Raw genomic sequence first — 23,006 nt, forward strand, 5'->3', positions numbered from 1 at the left:
GTGTTCAATCATTATCAATAAAAACATCCACATAGGACCAGCACCCTGACACATAAGTCAATCAAAAAGCAGAATTCAACATACAAAAAAAAAAAAAGGCTAAGAGATAATACATCCAATGTAAAAGAAAAAATTCACTGGTAAGCAATCTATCAGTTTGTATCACTGTACATAACTAAGGTTAAAATGAAAAGTAATTTTTCATAAAGTAGAAAAATAATGATCTAAATAAAAAATGAAGGCAGGAGAAGGACATTGGAAAGAGCACTGGTTTTTTGTGTAGTAACTTTTAAATTAAAATATAATAACATTATTTCCCTAGTCTCTTTCTTCCCTACAACTCCTTCCATGTAAACCCCCTTGCACCCTCTTGAGATCATAACCTCTTTTTCTTTAATGTATATTGCTACATGTATATAACCTGCTCAACCCATTTAGTACTACTTGTACGCATATGATTTCAGGGGTGACGGCTGGTTATTTCTGTGGTTATTTCTAATTAGGAAGCTCCATGAACATCTCCATGCACGATCACACACACATAGTAATTAAACACTAAAAGTAATCAAAACAGCTTTTAAAAGAACAAGACCAAAAGTAAACATAAAGAAGATGAAATAATAAAGAAAAAGAGGAAAGTAAGAAAATATTTGCAAATGCAAGTGTCAACCTTCCATCGTCATGACTCAGTCTGTTTCTCATAGAGCATTCAGTTCCAATGAAACATGCACACTTCAACAGCTTCTCATTGTGTTCTCAAACTTTAAAAAATGACACAACTTTGATCCAGCTGCAGTGGGGAAGTACACTCCTGTCAGGACATTTCAAAGAACAAATTTTATTTTCACTTAAGAAAATCAGTTCAAATCACGAAGTGTAGATTCCATGCAGAACATGAGGGTGGGGAGACCTCAGAAGGGCTTATTTGGCTTAAGTGCAGGGATACAGACTCTGAATTTTTGGTGTTTTTGCTTCGTAAGTCTAATGGCATTCATGCTAGAGTTGTCATTATGAGATACATTTGATTGACAGCTCCTTAAGGAACAAGGACAACAGCATCAGGCACCAGACAACTCACACCAGTGTTTAATAGCAGCATTTAAGCAATATCATTAGTAAAAGTCAAATTACAGCATACATAGATTTTTTTTTCTTTACTTTCCCTGTTTAACCAAAAGTTTTAACTACAGAGAACCACGGGCAATATTATGTTTATCTCTTGGAGATAATAATATAGGCAAAGACATGCACATATTTAATTAACAGTGAGTTAAAACACTGACTTCAAAACTTCTTATGTAACAATTGTGAATATTGTTTTAAACTTTTGTGTTAGGATGCGGGGGGGGGGGGGGGCCGGGGGGTGTGAAGGGAGGGGGGAAGGAATTGACATGCCCTTGCCATGAAATCCTTCTTTTGAGAAGAACTGTCACAATCTCTACAGTCCCCAAGGCTCTGGAAACCTGTGTTTCTGCGATTACCTCAATACCAGTAGTAGAACAGTAGAAATTTGAAGCGATTTAAATTCCATGTCAACTTTGTTTTCCCCTAGAGCCATCAAGTTGGGCCTTAGAGGCCCATCAATCATTGTGAGTAGTTTCCTAAACCCTGGACACATGGAAGCCTTATATCAGACACCCAGTGCCCGGGTTCTTTACCCTCTGATCCAGAAGCCGGGTGGCGACTCTTGACCTGTGACTTCGGATCACCAACATGGACACCGCAGCCAACGCTGTAGATGCACTCATCCTGGCTCCCATCAACCCACAGGCTAAGGCTGGAGGGGCACCCACATCCTGAGTCCCTCGTCTCCTCCATTAAACCTCAGGCCCTCTGCTCCCAGGGAAGGGAGAGCAGGGCTCTCTGAACTTCCCACATCATTCCAAGTTTGAGACTCCAAGTCTCAACTCAAGTTTCCAGAACCTTCCACTACAGATGAGGATCTCTAACACGGTATCCCCAAGAATAACTTGCCAAAAGAATTTAGACCCCAAAGGAGTCCTCCCAGCCATGCTCCTCCCTGCAGCGCTCATGGCCCTGGGGCTCAGACAGACAGAACTTGAGAAATGCAGGGATGTTAAGCAACAGACACAGAATGGATGCTTGCTCTCTCTGTCAGCTTCCCAGTCTCCCCATGATGTGAGGACTTAAGAAAGTTCGTCACTAGAAAGTTAAAACACGGAAAATAGCACTTGCAAACCCCCATGTAGAGCTTCTGAATATGTCTGTGTTATAATTAGGCTTCATTTCTGGAGCTGTTGCCTTTAATCTTTTATCCACGCTAGCTCTGTGTAAAAAATGTCTGAAACCTGGACTGTTCACTCCCCTCACACACGTAAAGAACCGGTTCCTCGCTGGCTGAGAAGCTGAGAGACCCAGAACACAGACACCCAAGAAGCTTATATGCTGTTGCCTGCCCTTAAGCTTGCCCATGGAAGCTGGTTTCTTTGCTACATCCATATAACCAGCATCCTTTGGGATCAAAAAAAGAAGATAAAAAAAAAAACCCTGCTTGCCTTGAGTCACACAGACTCTCTCATGGTCAGCGCTGGGTGGCTTTCACAATGTTGTCCAGTCACCATTTGTTCACGGTGACTCCTTCTGGTCCAGTTAGATGAAGCCCCTCCCAGGTCTACCTTCTTCTTTCACCAGTAACACCTGAGGTGGCAAGTTCCGTCACAAGGTCGCCCTGGTTCCTCAAGGTCGCCAGCTATCCCCTGGGTCTGAGGCACCTACAGCTCATCTTGTCTTGCGGCATGCCAGGAAGAATATGACAGCGGCTGTGGAAACTCAGCCACCAGCTAGGGTGTTCTTATAGAGGAGGATCCGGTGAAGGGCAGGGAGTTCAGGGGTCTCCAGAGCACAGTGTGGTGGAACTTGCCCAAGAGACCCTAATGATACTGATCTGGGAGGGCAGCTCCGGAGTTGAGAAGGCTCTCATTCTGCTTGCACACCTCCGCCACTGAGTCAGGGCATTTCAGAAGTAACAACACACACCCAACATGCCAGAAGTAAGTTCTCAGAGGTGCGGCACTCTCGAGGCCCAGATCCCCACCAGAGGGGTGTCGTGTCAGTCATGTCTGGCGTGCTCTTGCGCAGTCTGACTGTGGGAAAGAACTGATTAGCCACCTTGGATCCGTTATGGAACCAGTTTGACTCCGAAGCCCGCACTTCTCACACGTAGCTGTTTAAAGAGCCATTATTGTTGGGATAGCCAAGAGGAATCCTAAGTCCAAAGCAAACAAAGTATAGGAAGCATGGCCAAGCTCTGGCTACCCTCCTCACCGACAGAATCTCCCCAAGTGTGCCACTACGGCTGAAGCTAAGGAAAGAGCAGGAGAGGGCAATCAAAGGGGCATTTGAGAGGCAGCGAGTGAGGAAGGATGAGAAAAAATCACATAGGCCAGGAACAGAGCATGCTCTGTGTTCACTCTTTTCGAGGAAGTAGTTCGCAGATGCCTGTGGTTGGCTGAACCAGAAGTCACCTATAGAACGAGCGAGAGGAAGCTGCTTGGCCGACAGTCTCATCCCCACTGTCCTCCCCTGGAGAACTCCCAGAAGTGCAGAAACCCCCAGAAGCAAGCCCTGGGACCCACCTGGGGTTTCCCGAACAGTTCAGTGAGGGTTTGTGCACTTGTAGTCCACAGATCCTGAGCAATTCCAGGAACCTGATTCCTTGAGTCCCCCTGAAGGTCCAGGACCGGCACTGACTCCAGTCACTAGCACATCTCTCCCTTCTTAGGACACAATGACAGATGACCACAGGGTCAACTGTGCCTGGAAAGGCTGGCCCATCCTGAGACTCTACTACAGGGAAGAGTTACCCACAACCTGAATTAGGAGTCTTTCCTCATCTGTCACCACACGGCTGAGCAGCTTCAATACCCAAAACAAGCTAAGGGAGAAAAATCTTTGCAGAGCCACGGGCATCGGATGCCACATAAATAAGCCAGCCTTAATAATCGGCATCTAAGCTTTTGAAATGCAGTACTGTGGTAGACAGCACCTCAAAGAGACCTACAGCACTCAAAGATCAGCCAACCAGGGGTTATCACACTGACTCCCACACTCCAAGTTGCTAGAGGACTAGCATGGTGGAGCCCAGACTCAAAGTCTTTTCAATACTTTGATGTCTAATTCGTCAGAATCTGAAGCTACATAGTATAGCCTGCAGTGTCCAGAAGTCTGTTCTCCAGCAGAAAGATCCAAGGTGATGTCATAAGCCTGAGCAATAGGATAGACTCTCACGCGGCTGCCAGTCCCAGCCAGCGCTGTGCAGGTTCAGAAAATCTAGAGGGAGTCATTTCTACAGGGCATGTAGAGGTGGAAAGCTCATTCCCTTCCCCTCTCCTCACTCATTCCTGTGGCCATACTACTGTCACTGTAGCCAGAAGAGCACTTAAAAGCCCAGGATGCTCATGGGGCCAGCATGAGGACTGACAGGACACAGCCAGCCACCAAGACCATCAAGGAGTAAATGTCCAGGCCTGCTAATGTTTGTCATCAGCACATAGACAGGATTACCTCAGACCCGCAGACCAGCCTCTGAGCCATCACACTGAGAAGAAAAGCCACCAGGTAGAATCAGAGGCACAACGTGTGCATAAGAAAACAACAGAACACCTTGACTACTGTGTGACTTGACACATGCTAGCCTCACACAGAAGCAGCCCATATCTACAACATGTGAAGCCTTCTAAACAGTTCTTTATCCTCAACTTTTCCACTTAAGAGGGAAAATATTCAAAATATTTAAATATGGTGTCAATTTAAGCCACGTACAATTACCATTTGCAAGCCAATCAGCAATGATGAGGCTCATTGGCCACCTGCTGTGTATGGTCACATAAGAAACAAGGCATTAACTAGACAGATCATCAACACGTCATCAAGAAGAAACCCAGCATGCAACTCTTTAATGGCCAAGGATCTGACTTACTTCCCTACACAGCCACTTACAGATTGAAAACATGAGAAACATTTGCAACCAGCACAGATGAGAACTGGCACATACATGCTGGACAGCTGAGTTTCCCCAGGAAATGATCCCATTCATGCATTTCTCTAGTTCCCACACTTCATGATACGTACACATGTAGGTAACAAACCCTCAAAGCCAAGAGCATGATGCAGCCACGCACCCATTGTTCTTACAACACAATGAGGTTTTATCGAAAGCATGGAGGTGCTCAAGGACTCTGCAGCCCGGTATGGAAGGAAGTAGGTACTTAGGCAGGTGGTCCTCTCCTGTCTGAAGCATCCTGACCTGGAGTTTCAGGCAGCAGAAGGGAACTATCACAGCTGGGCCTCTGTGCACCTGAGAGGTGGGGCAAGCAGTGACCCACCCCATCCCGATTTGAAGCTGAATCATAAGCAGCTCCAGGCCCTGCATGACTCATGAACCTAGCAGCCAGCTCTCTCTTCTGACCTCTCACATCCGGGGGAGGTGGGACAACTGTGAAAACCATCAAGTAAGGATTTCTGGAGAGGTAGGATTGAGAGAGGTTGAGACAAGAGGATAAAAGTACAAAAGACGGACAAAGGGGGACCGGAAACTATTCTATTCTCAATGCATAAATAGAACAATTTAGTCAAAAGCAATAATAACTTGCCTAAAATATTCAAAAAGGAGCTTCAGTCTCTTCCACTGCTGAATACGTATGTGATCAGAATAGCATAGAACAAGTCTATTACAATACCTCTTGGGAATGTTGCTGACTGAACTACTCTGTGGGAAGCTGGAATTGGTGTGTGTGTGTAATAGCAAGCCTTCTCGCTATTTAAATATTCCCAAGTCCATTTCTCCAGGAAAGGTCCTACAAAATAACTGCTACCTCAGAGCACTGAAGCCAAAAAGCTTGTAGAAAAAAACATCAATTTTCTGTGAAACAACCTAAAAAGCAGAGCTTTGCAGCCACCTGACTTCAAAGACCCACACATTTTCTCTTCCTCCTGGCTGCAGGAAATATGCTTGCTGTATCAGGGAGGTCGCCATCATCCAGTGTAGGATGGAAGGAAAGTCACCAGCATCCAGTGTAGGATGGAAGAGAGGTCACCAGCATCCTGTGTGGGATGGAAGGGAGGTCACCAGCGTCCAGTGTAGGATGGAAGGTAGGTCACCAGCATCCAGTGTAGGATGGAAGGGAGGTCACCAGCATCCAGTGTAGGATGGAAGGTAGGTCACCAGCATCCAGTGTAGGATGGAAGAGAGGTCACCAGCGTCCAGTGTAGGATGGAAGGGAGGTCACCAGCATCCAGTGTGGGATGGAAGGTACCTCCAAACTGATCTTGATAATCACTTACCAGGAAGAGCCACAATAGAAGTTTGACACATTAATGGACTCTCCCTGTACTCATCTGGGTGACTTATCTGGCCCAGGCAGGTCTTAGGGACACTTTCCCAGACACTCCATTTTGTAGGAGTCTTTGCAGGAAATAGGCTACAATCAGGATCCTAAGTTGTTTTAGAAATACACACAAGCTCCAGGCTAAGAGAAAATTATTAGAACGACAGTTCCCAGGAAGCATCTTCCAGTTGCAGGAGCAATTCGAACCAATATTTAGCAAATTTGAGCTTTGGGGTGCAAGTTATGGCTTTCTGGTGGTAGCTCTGACCTTTAGATGTGCTATCTGTGGAGGACAGAGCCACAGGTGTGTGAATACATGCCACCAACACTCATACCAACGTGCCTCTGACCATGATAGAACAAGGGAAGGTTAGCCATGATATTGTTAAACACGTGCATCGAAGATGCCTCTGACCACGAGAGAACAAGGGAATCATCACAGCACAGAAAATCTCACACACAGGTTTGACCACGCCCCTCTGTGGACAGTGTGAATGAAGAAGGTATGCCGATATCTACAGCGGCAGCTTTGGGTTCCACAAATCACATGAGGTATCTTTCTCAAGGCAAAAATACTTCTGCTCCAAACAAACAACAACAACAAAATCCATGCAAAGGGCTTACAATTCTCTTTAAAATACCCACCTACTGCAGTATGCACGCCCTTCCCTGGCAACCATTGAAAAGTCATCATTTCCCATGATTTTAACAGTTTTCCTTTTTCCGTCCAGAGAATGACTTAGGCCTTTGCAAGTGTAAACACTGTTTACAGGGAGATAAGTCATGAAAATAAATGGGTGAGCTGGAAAAGTTAACAAGCCAAAAGCTTACATTACGTTTGTTTTTTAACCTAAATTACATGCTTCATAGGAAGCCCTGATTTGGCACGCATACAATGTCCTTTTTGGCTTAAAAAAAATGTGTCTTGCTTTTGTTTCCTACCTCCTAAAATATATCAGAGTCTTAAATCTAATCATTATTTTTCTGATATATGACAATGTAATATTTTCACAGCATTTTCCTATGGCAAGTATAAATAAATATGAAATTGTCATGAAAATTACACTTGTAAAACAAGTGGTAAGGATTCTAACTCTAAATTAACATTACCCCAGGGAATAACATTCAGGGAAAATGAGCATTAAACATTTGTTGGGACAAGTTTAATGAAAAAAAAAAATGTCTGTGCAAGACAGCATTTCTCTAGGAGTACATATTCTCCCAAATGATTCTTTGTTTTCACTCACAACACAGAGTTTCCTTTGTCAGGACTCACCCTCTGGTGCCTCCTCCAGATTGGTGGTCCTCAACAGAGTCCCTGGGCATTGCTTAATTCACCCTAAACTTTTCAGTTCACAGGACTGTTTCAAAGTAGAGGCACTGCTGTTCTCCTGAGATGAACTTAATGGGTCTCATGTTCCCAGACAGACCTCTGGCTACCCATAAGAACAGACTTGAAAAGCCACCCCGCCCCCTCTGCCCGATTTAGAAGAAGTGCCTGTCCACAAAGTTTCAATTAAATAAAATCCACTATTCTGCACCACAACTGTATTTCAAAACACACAGCCTAGAATATTGGCTCTCCTCTCAAAACTAAAGGGAAAAAAGAACTTTTCCCCTAAATTAACTGCCTTTAAAATGTAGATTTCAAATATTCTTCACTGTTTTACAGAACTGGCCTTATTCCATGGAGATCTGAACATATTTGTAGAATGCTATTGGACTCTCACTCCTTGAAAAACACAAACTGTACAGAATTTTCTTTTGTTTCAGAAATACAATTATAAAATGAAGCAAAATTGGAAAAGAATCTTCAGTGGACCCAGAAGTTCCTAAAGAAAATACTTTAACAGCCGTGGAATGTAGTTAGAATGATATGAATTGTTGTCAGGAGAACAAGCTGCCATGTTTCATGATAGTTCACTGTATCTTCTTCTCTCTAACCCACAGGGGAGCTGGGGGGCAGGAGGCCCCAGTGAACCTTCACACGTGGGTGCAGTTGGTAGATGGTGGGGTGTCTATTCGGCTCCTGTTTTCTTTGGTATCACTGGGGAGTGATTCCTTGCGAATGTGGCACTTGAACACTTGCTTGTATGCCTTCCGGAAGTTTTCCGAGAGAAAGGCATATATGATGGGGTTCACCGAGGAGTTGCTGTATGCCAGGCAGTGGGCAGTGATCCTGAAGAAGAAGGAAGCTTGGGTCAGCGGGAATGCTCCGAACTCAGCCCAGAGGTGGACGACGTGATGGGGCAACCAGGATATGCCAAAAACCACAACCACCACCAGGACGGTCTGTGCGGTCTGGAAGAGAACAGTAATGGTAGGGGATTGAAGAAGAGACAGGTGCTGCATGAATACACCAATTACATCAGAAGAACACAACACTGTACAATACACCCCAATAGCAGTCCTATGTACTTCAATGGGATCAAATAAAGGGTTAAATTTGACCTCACATATCACCTCTGTTCATCATCTCAAGACCTTACAGGGTCCTGACTCCTAGGCATGTATTCAGTACATGTGGATGTGGTAAGGTATGAGATTAGAAAGGTTAGGAATAAGATTAAGGACTGTCATTTCAACTAGCAAAATTCTTCCAGCAGCCAAGAGATCCAGAGCAGGATCTGAACCAAAGTTCTGAACCAGTGTCCCCTAAATACAAGACCCTGACTCACGGAACAAAACAACAGAACAGCAAGTCTCTTCCAGCATGCACACACCAAGTTTCATCAAGAGCCTGGAGCTCGGATGAACACTGACGCAAACAAGTTGAAGATGTTAGTTTCTCCTCATTAAGTATTACTGAAGACAAGATGGATACTGGGGAGCTAACATTCTCACAGAGTCATTCCAAGTGAAGCCTGTAGACCAGCCAGGACTATTGCTAGCTTAACTTTGACCATACTCCTGTTGCTCCTAAATAAAAAACACTCAGAAATTTTGGGCAGGGTCTCCATGTTTCTTAATGATTCCTACTGAACAGACAACAGGAGAAAACTGTGTTGTTGTTTGTTTTTGCTCTTTTGGGGGGCCCGCCACTCAGCTCCCAAATAAATCACATATGGAGGCTTATTCTTAATTATAAATGCTCGGCCTTAGCTTGGCTTGTTTCTAGCCAGCTTTCCTTAAGTTATCCTATCTACCTTTGGCCTCTGAGCTTTTCCTGTTCTCTTACATCTGTAAATCTTACTCTTACTCCATGTTGGCTGTGTGGCCGGGTGTCTGGCCCCTGGAATCCTCCTCCTTCTCTGGCTACTTCTTCCTGTCCCTCTCACCCCAGATTTCTCCTTCTATATATTCTTTCTGCCTGCTAGCCCTTTCTATCCTTTCTCCTGCCTTGCTATTGGCTGATTCAGTTCTTTATTAGATCATCAGATGTTTTAGACAGGCAAAGTGTCACAGCTTCATAGAGTTAAACAAAGGCAACTTAAACAAAAGTAACACATCTTAAAATAATATTCTACAACAAAACTGTCATGGGCTTGTGATCTCAACACAAGGGAACACATACTGATGGAGCCATGTACTGTGCATGGGCAAGGCCTCCCAACTGGCCACCCATCTAGAAAGAAGGGCAAACCTCAGAAGACCTTTTGTAGAGGACACTGCTGATAGGAATGTAGTTCATGGCAGGACTTCCTCTACTGCTTCTCATAAAAGGGGATCCTATTGTTCTATGTGAAGTTTGAAATATAGTACATGGTGCCAACATCTCCAGGACTGATTCTTGGCAATGAGTTAAGACAGCAGTAGAAGGTTCATCACTGAGGAGGGTTAAAAACCAGTAGGAATGACCAGACTTCTGACATAGAAGGTAGAGAAGGGACTAGCTGGATTTCAGGCCAAGAACAGCAAATACTAGGAGGCATGAGGGACAGGAGAAGAAAGCTAAACTCACTATCAAGAGGCGTCATGGATTTTGCAAGACATACTGGCCAGACAGTATTGTCTATTGATCATCTTTGGAGATGACAAAACCGCCCCACAAGACTTGATTTCCTCATTAATGAAGGAAATCAGTGAACAAAATGATTCCCAGATTGTGCCTGGATCATGTGAGCACTAAACCAGCTCATCTATTAAAAACTCACAGGCAGGTGTTACAAAGTGAAAGCTTGCCTATTAAGTCCACTTACAGCCTGGGCTACAGAGCAAACGTAATTAGCTCACATATATTAAGGAAGTGTTTGCTATCAATCCATTTGCCCATTAGTGTGTGAGAACTGCCACTCTGGTGATTTCGTCAAACAATCTAGAAATGATTATATCCACAACACAGGAGAACATAGCTTCCTCCATCAAAGATGATCAGGCCATCTCTCTACAAAAGTATCACCCTGTCAACAATGCACATCATTGCTTCTTTTAGGAAACATGGGCTAAGTACAAAGCTAAGAGCAGATCTACACCTTGGCAGCCTAGAGGTAAGATTCATATCTTATCAAGATCTGAAATGCAAATGGCTGTGTGCCCTGAGTATGCAATAGTTTTTATGGCAGCTGTTTCCCTGAGCATTTGTGATTTATCCAAACGTGACCTCTAAATGTTTGCAATCCCTCGGCTTTTCTCAGAAACATGCATATGAGCCAGTTTCTTTTTCGTGGTCAATTGGCAGCTTTGAATGCAAGTACCTAATAATTTATGATACAAATATTAGGAACAAATACTATATTCATATTCATATGAACTATCATCTACCCAGACTGCTCCTATGACAGCTAGAATGCTTCTGAGCACCACAACAGTCCAGCTGGGAATCTCAGAGAAGCTACTCTCTCCTGTGTGTCTCTTTAAGCACCAAAGTCCACCTGAGTTGATGTTCTTACCTGTCTCATGTGTCTGTGTCCTTCATACAAGCCCTGGGTCCTGGGCCCAGGCTTTGAGTTCACTGCACTTCAGCCACAGTAGTATGAAAAGCCAGATAGTCCCCAAGAGCGGGTGTTACTTTCCTCTCCTCCTCCTCCTCCTCCTCCTCCTCCTCCTCCTCCTCCTCCTCCATTATTTTTATTTACTTATTTATTGCTCATTCAAGAAATGCTAGTGGAGCTGTAAAGAGCAGAATTGAGTGGTAGAAACTCTGCCCTGATTAGAAACTGTCCTTCTTGATGGATGATGGCTCCTCGAGTATATAACTCAAAAAGCAATATGTCTAGAATACATCAGCTCAAAGATAAAGATCTATTCAGAATAATGGATGTGTTCTAATCCCAGCTCCTGGACTGTGGTAGGTCAGTGTGCCCATCATTACCCAAGAGCACTCTGGGCCCTGTCACTACGACTGACTCAGTGGATAATAGTTATTGGATAGTTACCTTGGAATCTGCCTCTTTACAAAGCTCAGAAGCTTTTGTGAATCCCTGATGAACTGCATAAAAGCCACAATAAAACTGGGCTTATCCCGTGGACCTTAAGTGAAAGCAATTAAAGAGGTTTCACTTGATACTGACAGCTCCCACGGCACAAGCATGTCTGCTCCTAGACAAAGCAAGGAAAGCCACCTCTGCTGTATCCCTCTGAGTATCAGAATGTAACATGGACTCCCCTGCATGGGAAGCGCTAGGCTGCAACAGAGACGCTGCTCTGCATGAAAAGGGAGGTTTTAATCTTCATTTCCAACACTGTGTCCCTGTTTCTTACAAAACCATTTGTCTTTACCAGGGATGGTGTGATACTCAGCGTATACATTACTGACGTCATTCACTCATTTGGAGCACAGAACCCTAACTACCTTTAACAGAGGAGCAGTATACACACTTGAGATTTGGCCCTTTATTAGAGTGATTTCTCTTTCTTTCTTACACTGGACCATATATATATATATTAGTCTCCCTTGAGTAGCGAGTTGCTCTCTTCAAGCAGTCTGAGACGTCTGCCTTTTCTTCAAAGTCTCACTCACAATGTGTCGAGCAGAACTGGGCTGGGGAGGAAGGAATGAACTCAAGGTGAGGACATGAAAAGCCCCATGCAAGTGGTGTCAGCAACAGCCAGAAAGCTCACTAGTCAAGCCAGGAAATCAGACAATAACAACAAAAATGCTTCTGTTGAAAGAGCCCAGAAGTTCACAGGACACCAGTGGACCTTCGACAAGGTTTCCCAAGCATCTACCCTGTGTGCTGCCTAGCTCATCCTCCCTGCAGTACCTAAGGTTCTTCTCTCAGGCCAGCCAGCTTCAAGCCAGAAGCATCTCTTTGTGCCTAGCAGCGCTTAAGCAAAATCCTTAATAGGTTATTAAGCTTTTAATTATTACTGCGGGGCTGGAGAAATGGCTCAGTGGTTAAGAACACCAGCTGCTCTTCCAGAGGACCTATGATCAATTCTAATACCTATATGGCAGCCCACAACTCTCAGTACAGTCCCAGGAGAGCCAAAACCCTCTTCCGGCCTTGAAAGGCACTGCACACATATGCTACACAGGTATACACACAGGCAAAATGCCTGTACAGAATACATACACATTAAAAAAAAAGTCAATTGTTCCTGAAAAGAAATCTTACCTTCTTCCTGCATTTTCCACCATACGTAAATAGTTGTACAATGTGCCCATCACAAAGGGCTGGGCTTGCCCTTCATAACAGTGATAGAACTCACACAGAAAGCTCTGTCTGGTGATGTGACTGTGTACATCTCCCGGACTCACGGGTTGAAATCTGATCACCAAGATGATGGTATCCAGAGGTCAGGCCATTCAGAGAGGATGAGGCTATGAAGGAAAGGCCCTTCATAGTGGGGTCATTGTCCTTATAAAAGAGCCTAGAGTGCCACCCACTCCATCCAGCATTGGTGGATGCCAAGAGAAGGCTGGGGCCAAAAATCTACCAGAGCTTGACCTTGGTCTTCCAGCCTGCAGAACTATAGGAAATAGATTCCTACTGTTTATAAGCTACACACTGTGGGATATTTTGTCCTTGTCACATTAACAAATGAGTACAGCACATGGACAGAAAACTGCTAAGCCACTGAGCAGGCCTGGAAATAAATGTTATCAAAATGAGCACACTACCAAAATCTCTACTCCGCTGACCCATTCTCCATGGGAACCCATTTCCCATCCATCCATGACTGTGGTTTGATGTGCAATGTCCTCTAAGCAAGGCTCACAGGTTTGAAGCCTTGGTCCCCAACTGAGGATGGGCCTTGAGGTAGGGCCTAACTGCAAGAAGTCAGTCACTGGGGGGCAAGACCTTGAGGTGTCCCAGCTCAGCCCCACTTCCTGCCCCTCTCTGATTTCTGAATGATGACACAGTGTGACCAGTCACCTCATGCTTCTGCCACCACATCTTCTCCACCTCTTGAACTCTCAACCCAAACAATCCTTCCTCCCTTGAATTGCTTCCTTTCAGATATTTGATGACAATAACAAGGTAAGCCGTACAGCCATTGACCATCAAGATGTGTATTACATCAGCCTCCATCAGAGTCCTACACTGTCCCTCATATAGTCAGCATTGAGCATGGGTGTCCTAATGACCTGTGCTGAGATCCAGAAAGGGTCCATGATGGAATGAGGAGGGCTGTGCTGCTCTCTGCCAGGATGGCTCTTTTCTACCTCAGTCTCTTACTGCTCCTCTGTCTTCCTTCTCCCCATCACCTTGCTTCTCTCTTGCCCTCTCTGTTGCTCCCCCTCCCAGGCATCTCTTTCCTACCTCTTTCATATACACACACCCCATAGTCATGTGTATTTGTTCTATGCAAACAAAAAGGCAATTAAATCTGCCAGACGAGCTCCAACATCTGTTCAGCAGCCATGAGGGGTTAGAGTCTGAGAAGGGAGGAGAAACATCTCCCTTCTCATTGATCAAACTTTCTTCCTTACAGAGTGGGAATGAGCAAAAGAAGATTTTATATAAATAGGTATTCATTTTACATGTGCACATGCTTACAAAATGACCATTTATTCTATGTTATGAAATAAAAGTGAGGTTTTCCTCATCTTCTCTTATAAGGCCTTGCATCATCCCTTTAAACATATTGTTCTTTCTGGGACCTTTTTAGCTTCCCATCAACATCTCTTCAAAGACAAGGATGAGAATAAGCAAATGTTTCTTTAAGAAGAGTAGTTGCATCTTCTCAATCAGAATAAACTTGTTCTTGCTTTATAGTCATAGGAATTAAACCTCAGGCCTCATGCAGGTCAGGGATAGGCTCTACCATGAAATTGCATCCCGGCCCTTTTCAATTTACTTTGTATTTTTAGACAAATTGTGTCTTGCTAAGTGATTCAGATTTGCCTTGAGCTCCAGATTTGGTATCCTGCTATCTCAGCTCTCCAAGTAGCTGAGATTAGAGGATTTCACCACCCGGCTTAACTCTTTTGAATTAATGCTAAATATTTAGCATAATTGGTAGTTATCTCCCTCACTGTTAAATCCCAATAAGGCCCCTCTTCTCTAGTCTCTCTCTGTGTGTGTATACCTGTGCATGCATGCCCACACGCATACAAGCATAGGTCACAGTTGTGAGCACATGCTTGTGGAAGCCAGAGGACAACAGCAGGTATCTTTTTTTAGGAACAGTCCACCTTGTTTTTTTCTTAAGCAGGGTCTTTCACCAGCCTATAGCTTACTGACTAGGCTAGATGCTGGCCAGGGAGCCCTAAGGATCTGCCTGTCTCTGCCTTACCAGTTCTGAGATCACAAGGGCACACCACCAGGTCTAACTTTTGTTTTATTTTCTCTTTTAGATTTATTTATTTATTTATTTATTTATTTATTTATTTATTTATTTATTTATTTAATGTGTATGAGTATTCTATCTGCATATATAGCTTTATGCCAGAAGAGGTCATCAGATTCTACAAAAAATGGTTGTGAGCCACCATGTGGTTGCTGGGAATTGAACCCAGGACATCTGGAAGAGCAGCTGAGTGCTCTTAACCACTGAGCCATCTCTCCAGCCCTCTTCTTTTCTTTTAAACATGAATTCTGGAGATGAAACTTGGTTTCTCTTGCTTGCATGACAAGCATTTTATTAAATGAGCTATCGCTCCAGCTCCCTGAAAGACGTTACTCTCCAAACACTCATCCTACTGAACATCTTTGGACATCCATGTTTTTCTCTTGATGCTGGCTCCCAAAGGAAGCCAATTCCTTTCAGAAACCAGGGTTCAGCTTGTTCCTGCACAGTACCTACACTCTATGAAGAGCCTCCCAAGGAGAAATTCCACCAAGTCCTTAATTGTTCTTAAGGACTTGTTTTCTTGGAGGTGAGAAGTGGTGCTTCAAGAAAAAACTAATAGATTAAGAGAATGTAGAAGCTGCATTAAAATACAGAATTGGTAGCAGAGGAGGAGACACAGGATTCAGGGCTGATTCTCATCGTAGAATTCATACTTCATCAATTGTTATAAAGAAAGATCTGCAAGCTTAAAACTAAACCCAGCTAATGACTGCTGGGATGGAAGGAAGGGCTGGGGCAGAAGGCTGAGGCAGTCATTTATTCTTAAGCAGCTGGTAAAAAATATAGATAGATAGATAGATAGATAGATAGATAGATAGATAGATAGATAGATAGATGGATACATAGATAGATAGATAGATAGATAGATAGATAGATAGATAGATAGATAGATAGATAGATAGATAGATAGATAGATAGGATGGTATCCCAAGTACAAGTTATTTTGAGCTGCTGAGAGGAAAGGCATCTCTTTGGGAGGCAAAAGCAGGAGGATCACTGCAAGTTCAAGGACAGTCTGTTCTACATCACAGGCTCCAGGACAGCTAGAGTTGCATGACAAGACTGTCTACAAACTCTTGGGGCTGTGTTAGGGGAGTGGAACTCCTCCACATTGATGAAGATAAACAGGGAAGTCAGAGCAGGTTCTTCTTTACTTAAGTCAAAACTTTTAGAGTAAATATGATTATCTGAATGATTATTTACATAATATATATAATTGATCAGAGTAAGTATTTAGAAAGAAAAACAAGGTATTTTAAGATATTTTTGGTAATGTGTGTGCGTTAAAATGTCTGGTTATTCTCCCTCTAATCAAATTGCCTAATAATTTCATTCCACTGTCTAAACCTAGAAATCACATGAATTTCATCCGAGTAAAAGATAAATTAATCCTGGCATGTAAAACAGCTTTTCCTCAATGAATGAAAATGCAGTGAATCCCAGAGAGTTGAAAGCTTTAACTTGACTCAGAAGAAGGCATTAAATGGGAGTCCCTGCATGAGAAAAACAGTTAAAGAGGGGTAGGACCCCAGCAAGTTTTCTTTCTGGCCCCTCTGTGCCAAAGTCAGCTCAAGTCCAGAGAAAAGCTAAAGCTACTGACTCTGCTCTTGGGGCTGAAGAGAGCAACACACCAAAGCTTTCACAGATGAGAATCCAACTGATAGCTTCGAATCATGCTAAACATGCAAATCCCTAAACATCACAAGACCCTCTGTGCTCTCCCTGGACCTAAGTCTGACCTCTGGAAGTCTGTCTTTCCTGGTCTCCCCACTTTGTCCAACACAGCTGAACAGTGGTTGCTTGCCACACATCTCCCTGGCCTGACTTCTTCTCCACCCTACCCCCTTAACAGTCACAGTTCACAAAAGTGTCCATCTCGGACAACTGTTTTTCAACCTGTGAATGGATATGAAGATAATTTAAAACAAAAACAAGTTAAGCTCTCAGAACTTGACAGACACAGCATCTGTTTGTGAATCTTACCTTTTTCTTGGATGCTTCTGACTTTTTTGACATGTTCTTCAACTTCTTATGCAGATGATTAAGAACCTGCCAAAGGAAGACAGATAAAACAGGATTACCTCATGCTTACTTACACATCGTCTCTTTTCCAGTGACAACCATTGAACATTCTGGTATGATAATACTGCTGCTTATAAAACAATGAAAATAGAAGTACATCTTAGATAAAAAACAGCCCTGAGTCAAAGCCGCTGAATATGTTCAGAGGTATCCCTGGACAACAGACCACACCCAGACATGGATAGAGCCACAGAGAATGCTTGCATGCTCAGAGTTTCTTGGAGAAAGAGCCTCACCTGGGGTGGAGGTGGGACTTACTCCTGCAGTCCACTGCTCTACCTGCCCAAGAATCTACATGCCTAAAAGCACCAGGTCCTACTCTAAATGGGGCACAAGGACAGCTCAGAGACACACTGAAAACTAGAGTCCCAGGCTGTGGGAGTTCACGATGCAGCAGAGAAAACCAAGTGAACAGGAAGAGACTACAGCCTGACAGTTACTCGTGTGGCTCCCCAGATCTGCACCGGCTTCTGGGGTTGGCTATGAACCCCACCCATTACACGTCTCCTAGAGCAAAGCACAAGCCAGCAAAGCTCATCCTTTTTCATACAGTTCAAACACTGTGTGGTCTTCAGGCACTCCCTTTTAGGAATTCGGCATCACTGGTGATTGCAGGTTCTACCCTTACCATACCTGTCAGGGAGATAAACTAACTTTAATAAATCGGGAAGCCATTCTGTTCTCTTGCCACTGTCCTATTTGGGAGAAAGGATGTGAATGTTGCTGCTGCTGTTACACACAGGAACTCACAATCTGAACTTGCTCCACCGCTGGCAACCCTGCAGAGCTGGTCCCAGGTTTGTTTTCTAATCTGATGGAATAAATTGAATAAATGGCAAAGGGCTTGAAGTGGTCTGTGGGTTTCTGAAGAGGCTCTCAGGACACGGAGGCATGTTCCAGCCACTTGGATGCTTCCCTCCAACACCGCAGAATGGAAATAATTTAATTGAATTGGCCTTACTGCCGAAGCCCGCTCCACTCTGCTGGGAGCAGCGCCATCAGTCACGTCCTAATTGAGAAACCTCAGGATTCACTTACCAGCCCTCCCCACCCTGGCAGCCAGAGCAGCCAACCTAGCAGCCGTCTTCGGTGCGAATCTGTCCTCAGATTCCTGCCCTACTGAGACATTTCTCACTGCTGAAAACACTACAGTGTCTCTCGGCCACACAAGGCTTTGCTGTTGTGGGAGCAAGTGGATAGCTCCCTGATGCACAGTGAAGTAGCTCTGTTCTGCCTACAGAAAGTACGTGGAAGGCAGGAACTGAGGAGTTTTCAACAGCAGCAATGAGGAAAATTGCAGTAGGAGGAAGGCGAGGGCCGGAACCAGGAGCCTGCGGATGCAGTCAGTTCAGGACGGACCGGCCAGCTGACAATGGCTGGCGTGTTTGTAAATTCCCATATATAACAGCAACATTCACGTCATTTCTCCAGGCAGAACGGTGGCAGGAGAACAGAATGGCTTCTAAGCAGCTATTCTAGCTGGAAGCATCTTTTGCGTAGATGTTAATATCTGCAAACTTTTTAAAGCTAGCTTATCTCTCTGACAGATATGCTAAGTAGAAAACCTGCAAGACAGTCATAAATCACCAGTGATGCTGAACTCCTAAAGGAAGTTGTCTAAAGACAAGAGATCGCAATACTATGGGTCACAGAGGGAAAAGGATACAGGAGATGCCAAAAACAAAATTCACTACAGGAGCATTGGTGGCCTGCTTCTTGATGTTACTCAAGTTTACACAATCAGACCAACTAAGCTGGGTCCTAGTCCACAGAGATGATTCTAAATGTGTTTTTCTTAGCTCTGTTTCCCTTCTACAGCTCAGGCTATGAACATACAATGGCATACTGTGACAGACCTTAAGGTCCTGATATTGAGGAGGAGAATATAGCCATTGGGGTCAGTTATGCTATCATCTCTTGAGACAGTGAGCATAACAGGGATGTGTCCTCACTTTAGACCTAGGAGGGTTCTAAGCAGAATGCATGCTGAAGGAAGAGAGTGGTGGGCAAGAGCCCTACAGTGCAGAGAGAACCCATCTGCAGGAACACAAGGCTGCTCTGACTCACTACGCTCTCCAGGGTCTTTCAGATGTAAAGAACTGTCTTGCTAAACATGGATGAAAAGATCACCTCTGGAATGCAGTTCATTCATTGATTTTAAAAAGAAAAAAATCTAAAAGACATGGTAATCTCAAGTGCTGTTTTGGCCATCTGTGGTTGCTCACACTGACCATCAGCCTGGGTTCTTAGACATACACAGTCAGTTCTGAACCTACCACTGAAGTTTCAGAGTCACTAACTAATCACACCTACTTAGTACCTGCCAGAAAACAGTCCAGGTAACTTATCTCCAGCTTCCTAGGGCCTGGGATAAATTTGCAAGTATTAAAATTGACTCAGAGGGTGTTTCTAGCTAGAATACTGCTGAGAAGCCAACTTTTTCTGGATGAAAATATTCAAATGATCATCTATTCATTAATTCTTAAACTTTGTCTTCTGTGGAACTTTCGTAGACTCTGTTGACAGCCTGTTTAGTCCTAAAATTTTACTTTTTCATTTCCACAAAGACTGAAATGATTTCCCCCCCCCAGGGTCTTTGGTGTGAAATGAAGAAAGTGTATGTCTCCTTTTCAAAGCGGCAATTAGAATTTAAGAGACCAATATTTTTAAATATGGCTCTAGTTCCCAGCCCCTTGTCCTCCAGGAACCAATTAATTGTCACCTCCGGAAAGGAAACCCTTCCTCAATCCTTTGCCAGTCTGACCATCTGGTCAGTGGCTGCATCCCTTTGAAAGTCCTCTTTCTTATTGATAAACTAGAGATGGCAGTTCCCACCCAGAGGCTCACAGAACAAGCTCATGGGTGTGTGCCCGCCCGTATCCCACAACTCCCTGTGCAGAGCAGCCTTTGCTTTGCATTTGAAAAGACCGAATGAATGAATGAACCAGCTACCTCCAAATAGCTAGGCTGTCCTTGTAGCTTTGAAACCAGTGCACTCATTCAGGAAATATGGACATTCAAAAGACACACTGGTCATCTAGACGCAGGGAAGATGGCTCCTTTCAAATGGATTTTTCTGGGGGAGATATGCCTTATGGGTGGAATGTAAGAAACTATTGCTTTTCTAGACAGGTGGTTATGTATGGTCCTACTGTCACAGCCCAAAAGATCGGGAGTCGGGGAAGGATAAGTTGCATGGAAACTTTAGAATTTGCCCTGCAGGGAATTTTTTTTCCCTCTGCTGGTTCTGATAGTACCCTGAAAGGAAATATGACACTGAGGTAACCCCAAGAGTCACATCAAGTAGCCACTAAAAATAGGCTCTGGACTACTAGAAATTAAGTAGTGCCTAAGAGGTTTAAGGCTTTTGATTAACATAAATGCCCATCGCTCTGTAATTCTTTAGGAGTTGTGAGCCGTAGGTCCTTCAGAATACACAAAGACAAGATGAGTATGCAGCTCCCCAGCTGGGTGCTCTTGCTATCCCTCTCCAGAGTGAGCTCACCACATGAATCCCTAACACTGTTCACACAACCTTGCTGGAAGAAACACCTGTCCTTTCACCTATGGTTCCCTGGGGACTTCAGTCAAGTCTCTTTGGAGAAGTAGAGCATCCCACTTGGATTTTAGAACACTAAACTAAAGTCCAAAGCCCTGGCCTGAGCAGAGGCTTACAGAGGCCTGGACTCTGAAAACCTGCTGAGGTGCAGAAGCCAACGTGCTACCTGGGAAGAGCACTGCTCCAGGGGCCACACCAGCAGGTCTTAGCAAAGAGCCAAGAGGGGCAACTAGACCTCTGCTGGCTCTTAGAGGAAGCACAGGCTCTCTGCAGCCCGCTTTGTCCCCGTTGTATTAGTTTCTTGGAGTCCACAGATCTTGTTTAAAAGCTGCTGAAACTGAGGAGGCTCAAACCTTTTGGGCAGCAGATCTGGGACACACTGCTGCCTGCGAGGCGATCGGAGGCAGAGCTGCAACGCCCTTGAAGGGAAGTCCCTCTACCCAACTTCTAGACAGGAACTGCAAACTCTCCCCAGCACCTCTCAAACTCTTGAGTTAACTTTCTTGAGCAACAAATCATGTCGGAGCAAGCTGAGACAAAGTGGAGTAGGGAGGGAAAGAGAACAGAGGAGCAGGATGAGAGGCTGGGGGACAGGAAGAGCTGCATCAGAGCCTGGCGGGCGCTCCCCACTCACCTTAGCATAGCAAAAGCAGATGAGCAGTAAGGGCAGCAGGTAGCCAAAGATGAAAGTGCACACCACGTAAGCCTTCTTGTGGAGTTGGTTGGGCCAGTGCTCCCAGCAGAAGGTCTGGTTGCTATCCCGATGGAAGAGGCGCTGGTGGTAGGCCACTGGCGAGGCCATGGCAATGGACAGCGCCCAGATGAAGCCCACGCCCAGCAGTGCATTGCGGGACACCCTGAGGGAGGAGGAGCGCCGCGAATGCACAATGGCCACGTAGCGGTCCACAGACATCGCGGCCAAGGTGAAGATGCTCACGAGCATGGACACAGTGAAGAAGTAGTGTATAAACTTGCAGATGAAGGCGCCCAGCACCCAGGTGGGCAGTGCGTACACGGTGGCCTGGAAGGGGATGCAAAAGAGCAGGTAGGCCAGGTCTGCGATGCTCAGGTTGAGGATGAACAGGTTGGTGGTGCTGCGCGGCTTACCCGGCTTGCTGCGCGCCAGCACAGTGATCACCAGGCTGTTGCCCAGCACGCCCATCGCGAAAATCAGGCCAAACACCACCAGCGTGATGAAGTTCTCCACGCCGATACCTAACAGCAGCCTGGACTCCGCGGTGGGAAGCTCTGGATCGCTCCCGTTCCCCTCGCTGAGGTTCAATGTAGCCAGCTCCATCACTTAAGGAGCGTGCTGGGAAGGCGTGCCAGGCAGAGAAAGCTGGCTCGAGGGGCAGTCGAGGATCACCAAGTGGTCCAGCACAGAGCAGCGAGAGTGGATGTCTCCAGCTAGAATCTCCCGCACCTGACAAGAGAGCAGGGGGCAGTGCCCCAGGCTGTGCCTGGTAAAAATGTCCTTGGTGCCCGGCCTGGCTAAAGAGGGGGCGGTGTTGCAAGTACGGAGCTGAGCCTTCCCATGCGTGGGCGGCAGGCTCCAGAACACAGGAGGTACCGGTCTGGTCCACTCGGATTGCTAGCAGTCGGCGAGCTGGGCGGGTGGGACTCGTCCAGGGGACCTGCAGGTGGAGACTCTTCTCCGCCTTACTGGTTCTAATCCCTTGCCGGCGTGTCCCCCTCGCTCCAGCAGCGCCTTGAGGTCTCACCTGTTGCTCTGAGTCTCTTCCAGCAGCCGAGCTCCCAGAGCTCTGTGGTACACACCTTGGAGAGCAGAGAGAGTCGCAGAGTTTCCCACACCTCCCTGCTGCGCTGGCGCTGAAACTGCCTTCTCCCAGGTCCTCTGCAGGGCGAACGTCTCTCGGGGTTCCCACTGGCGGGCAGAGTTTCTGCTGCACGGGAGGGACAGTGAGGACTCAACTGCGTCCCCTCTGTGCCTCTCGGGTCCAGTCCGAAAAATCACGGCTTGCTCTCCGAGCCTGGGCGCCCTCAACCTCCTTGCTGGAACTGGAGCGCTGTTCTCAGTGCAGTCCTCCTGGTCCCGCAGGGCGACTGTTGGCACCAAGAGGCAAGCTGAGTGCGCTCCTGTGTGCAACTGGCTGAGGCGACAGGCTGCGTGCGCAGCCTCTCTGCCAATTGGTACCTTTGCTCTTTCCCGCTCCTAGCAAGAGCAGAAATAAACCCCACGAAAATCAAAGGCTGGTCCTGCTACGGGAGGTTCTGTGACATCCCCTGGCTCCCCGCTCCGCTCCCTCATCCAGTCACAAGCTAGGGAGGGAAGAGGCAGGGATGAAAGGAGCACTGCCTGCGTGAGTTTTCATTAAGAG

The 23,006-nt window shown here is 45.5% G+C and overlaps 1 protein-coding gene across 1 annotated transcript; it reads right to left on the reverse strand.

The window, feature by feature from the left end:
* Positions 1–8,295: 8,295 nt before the first annotated feature.
* Galr1 (galanin receptor 1) lies at positions 8,296–21,964 on the reverse strand. The gene is made up of 3 exons (XM_059246621.1): positions 21,302–21,964; positions 17,010–17,075; positions 8,296–8,648 (listed from the first exon to the last, which is right to left on the reverse strand). The coding sequence occupies exons 1-3, from the start codon at positions 21,962–21,964 to the stop codon at positions 8,331–8,333; spliced, it is 1,047 nt and encodes a 348-aa protein (XP_059102604.1). The 3' UTR covers positions 8,296–8,330.
* Between the last annotated feature and the right edge of the window lie 1,042 nt (positions 21,965–23,006).

The sequence above is a fragment of the Peromyscus eremicus genome, chromosome 19 (assembly GCF_949786415.1).
Source record: "Peromyscus eremicus chromosome 19, PerEre_H2_v1, whole genome shotgun sequence".
NCBI classification, from domain to species: Eukaryota; Metazoa; Chordata; class Mammalia; order Rodentia; family Cricetidae; genus Peromyscus; species Peromyscus eremicus.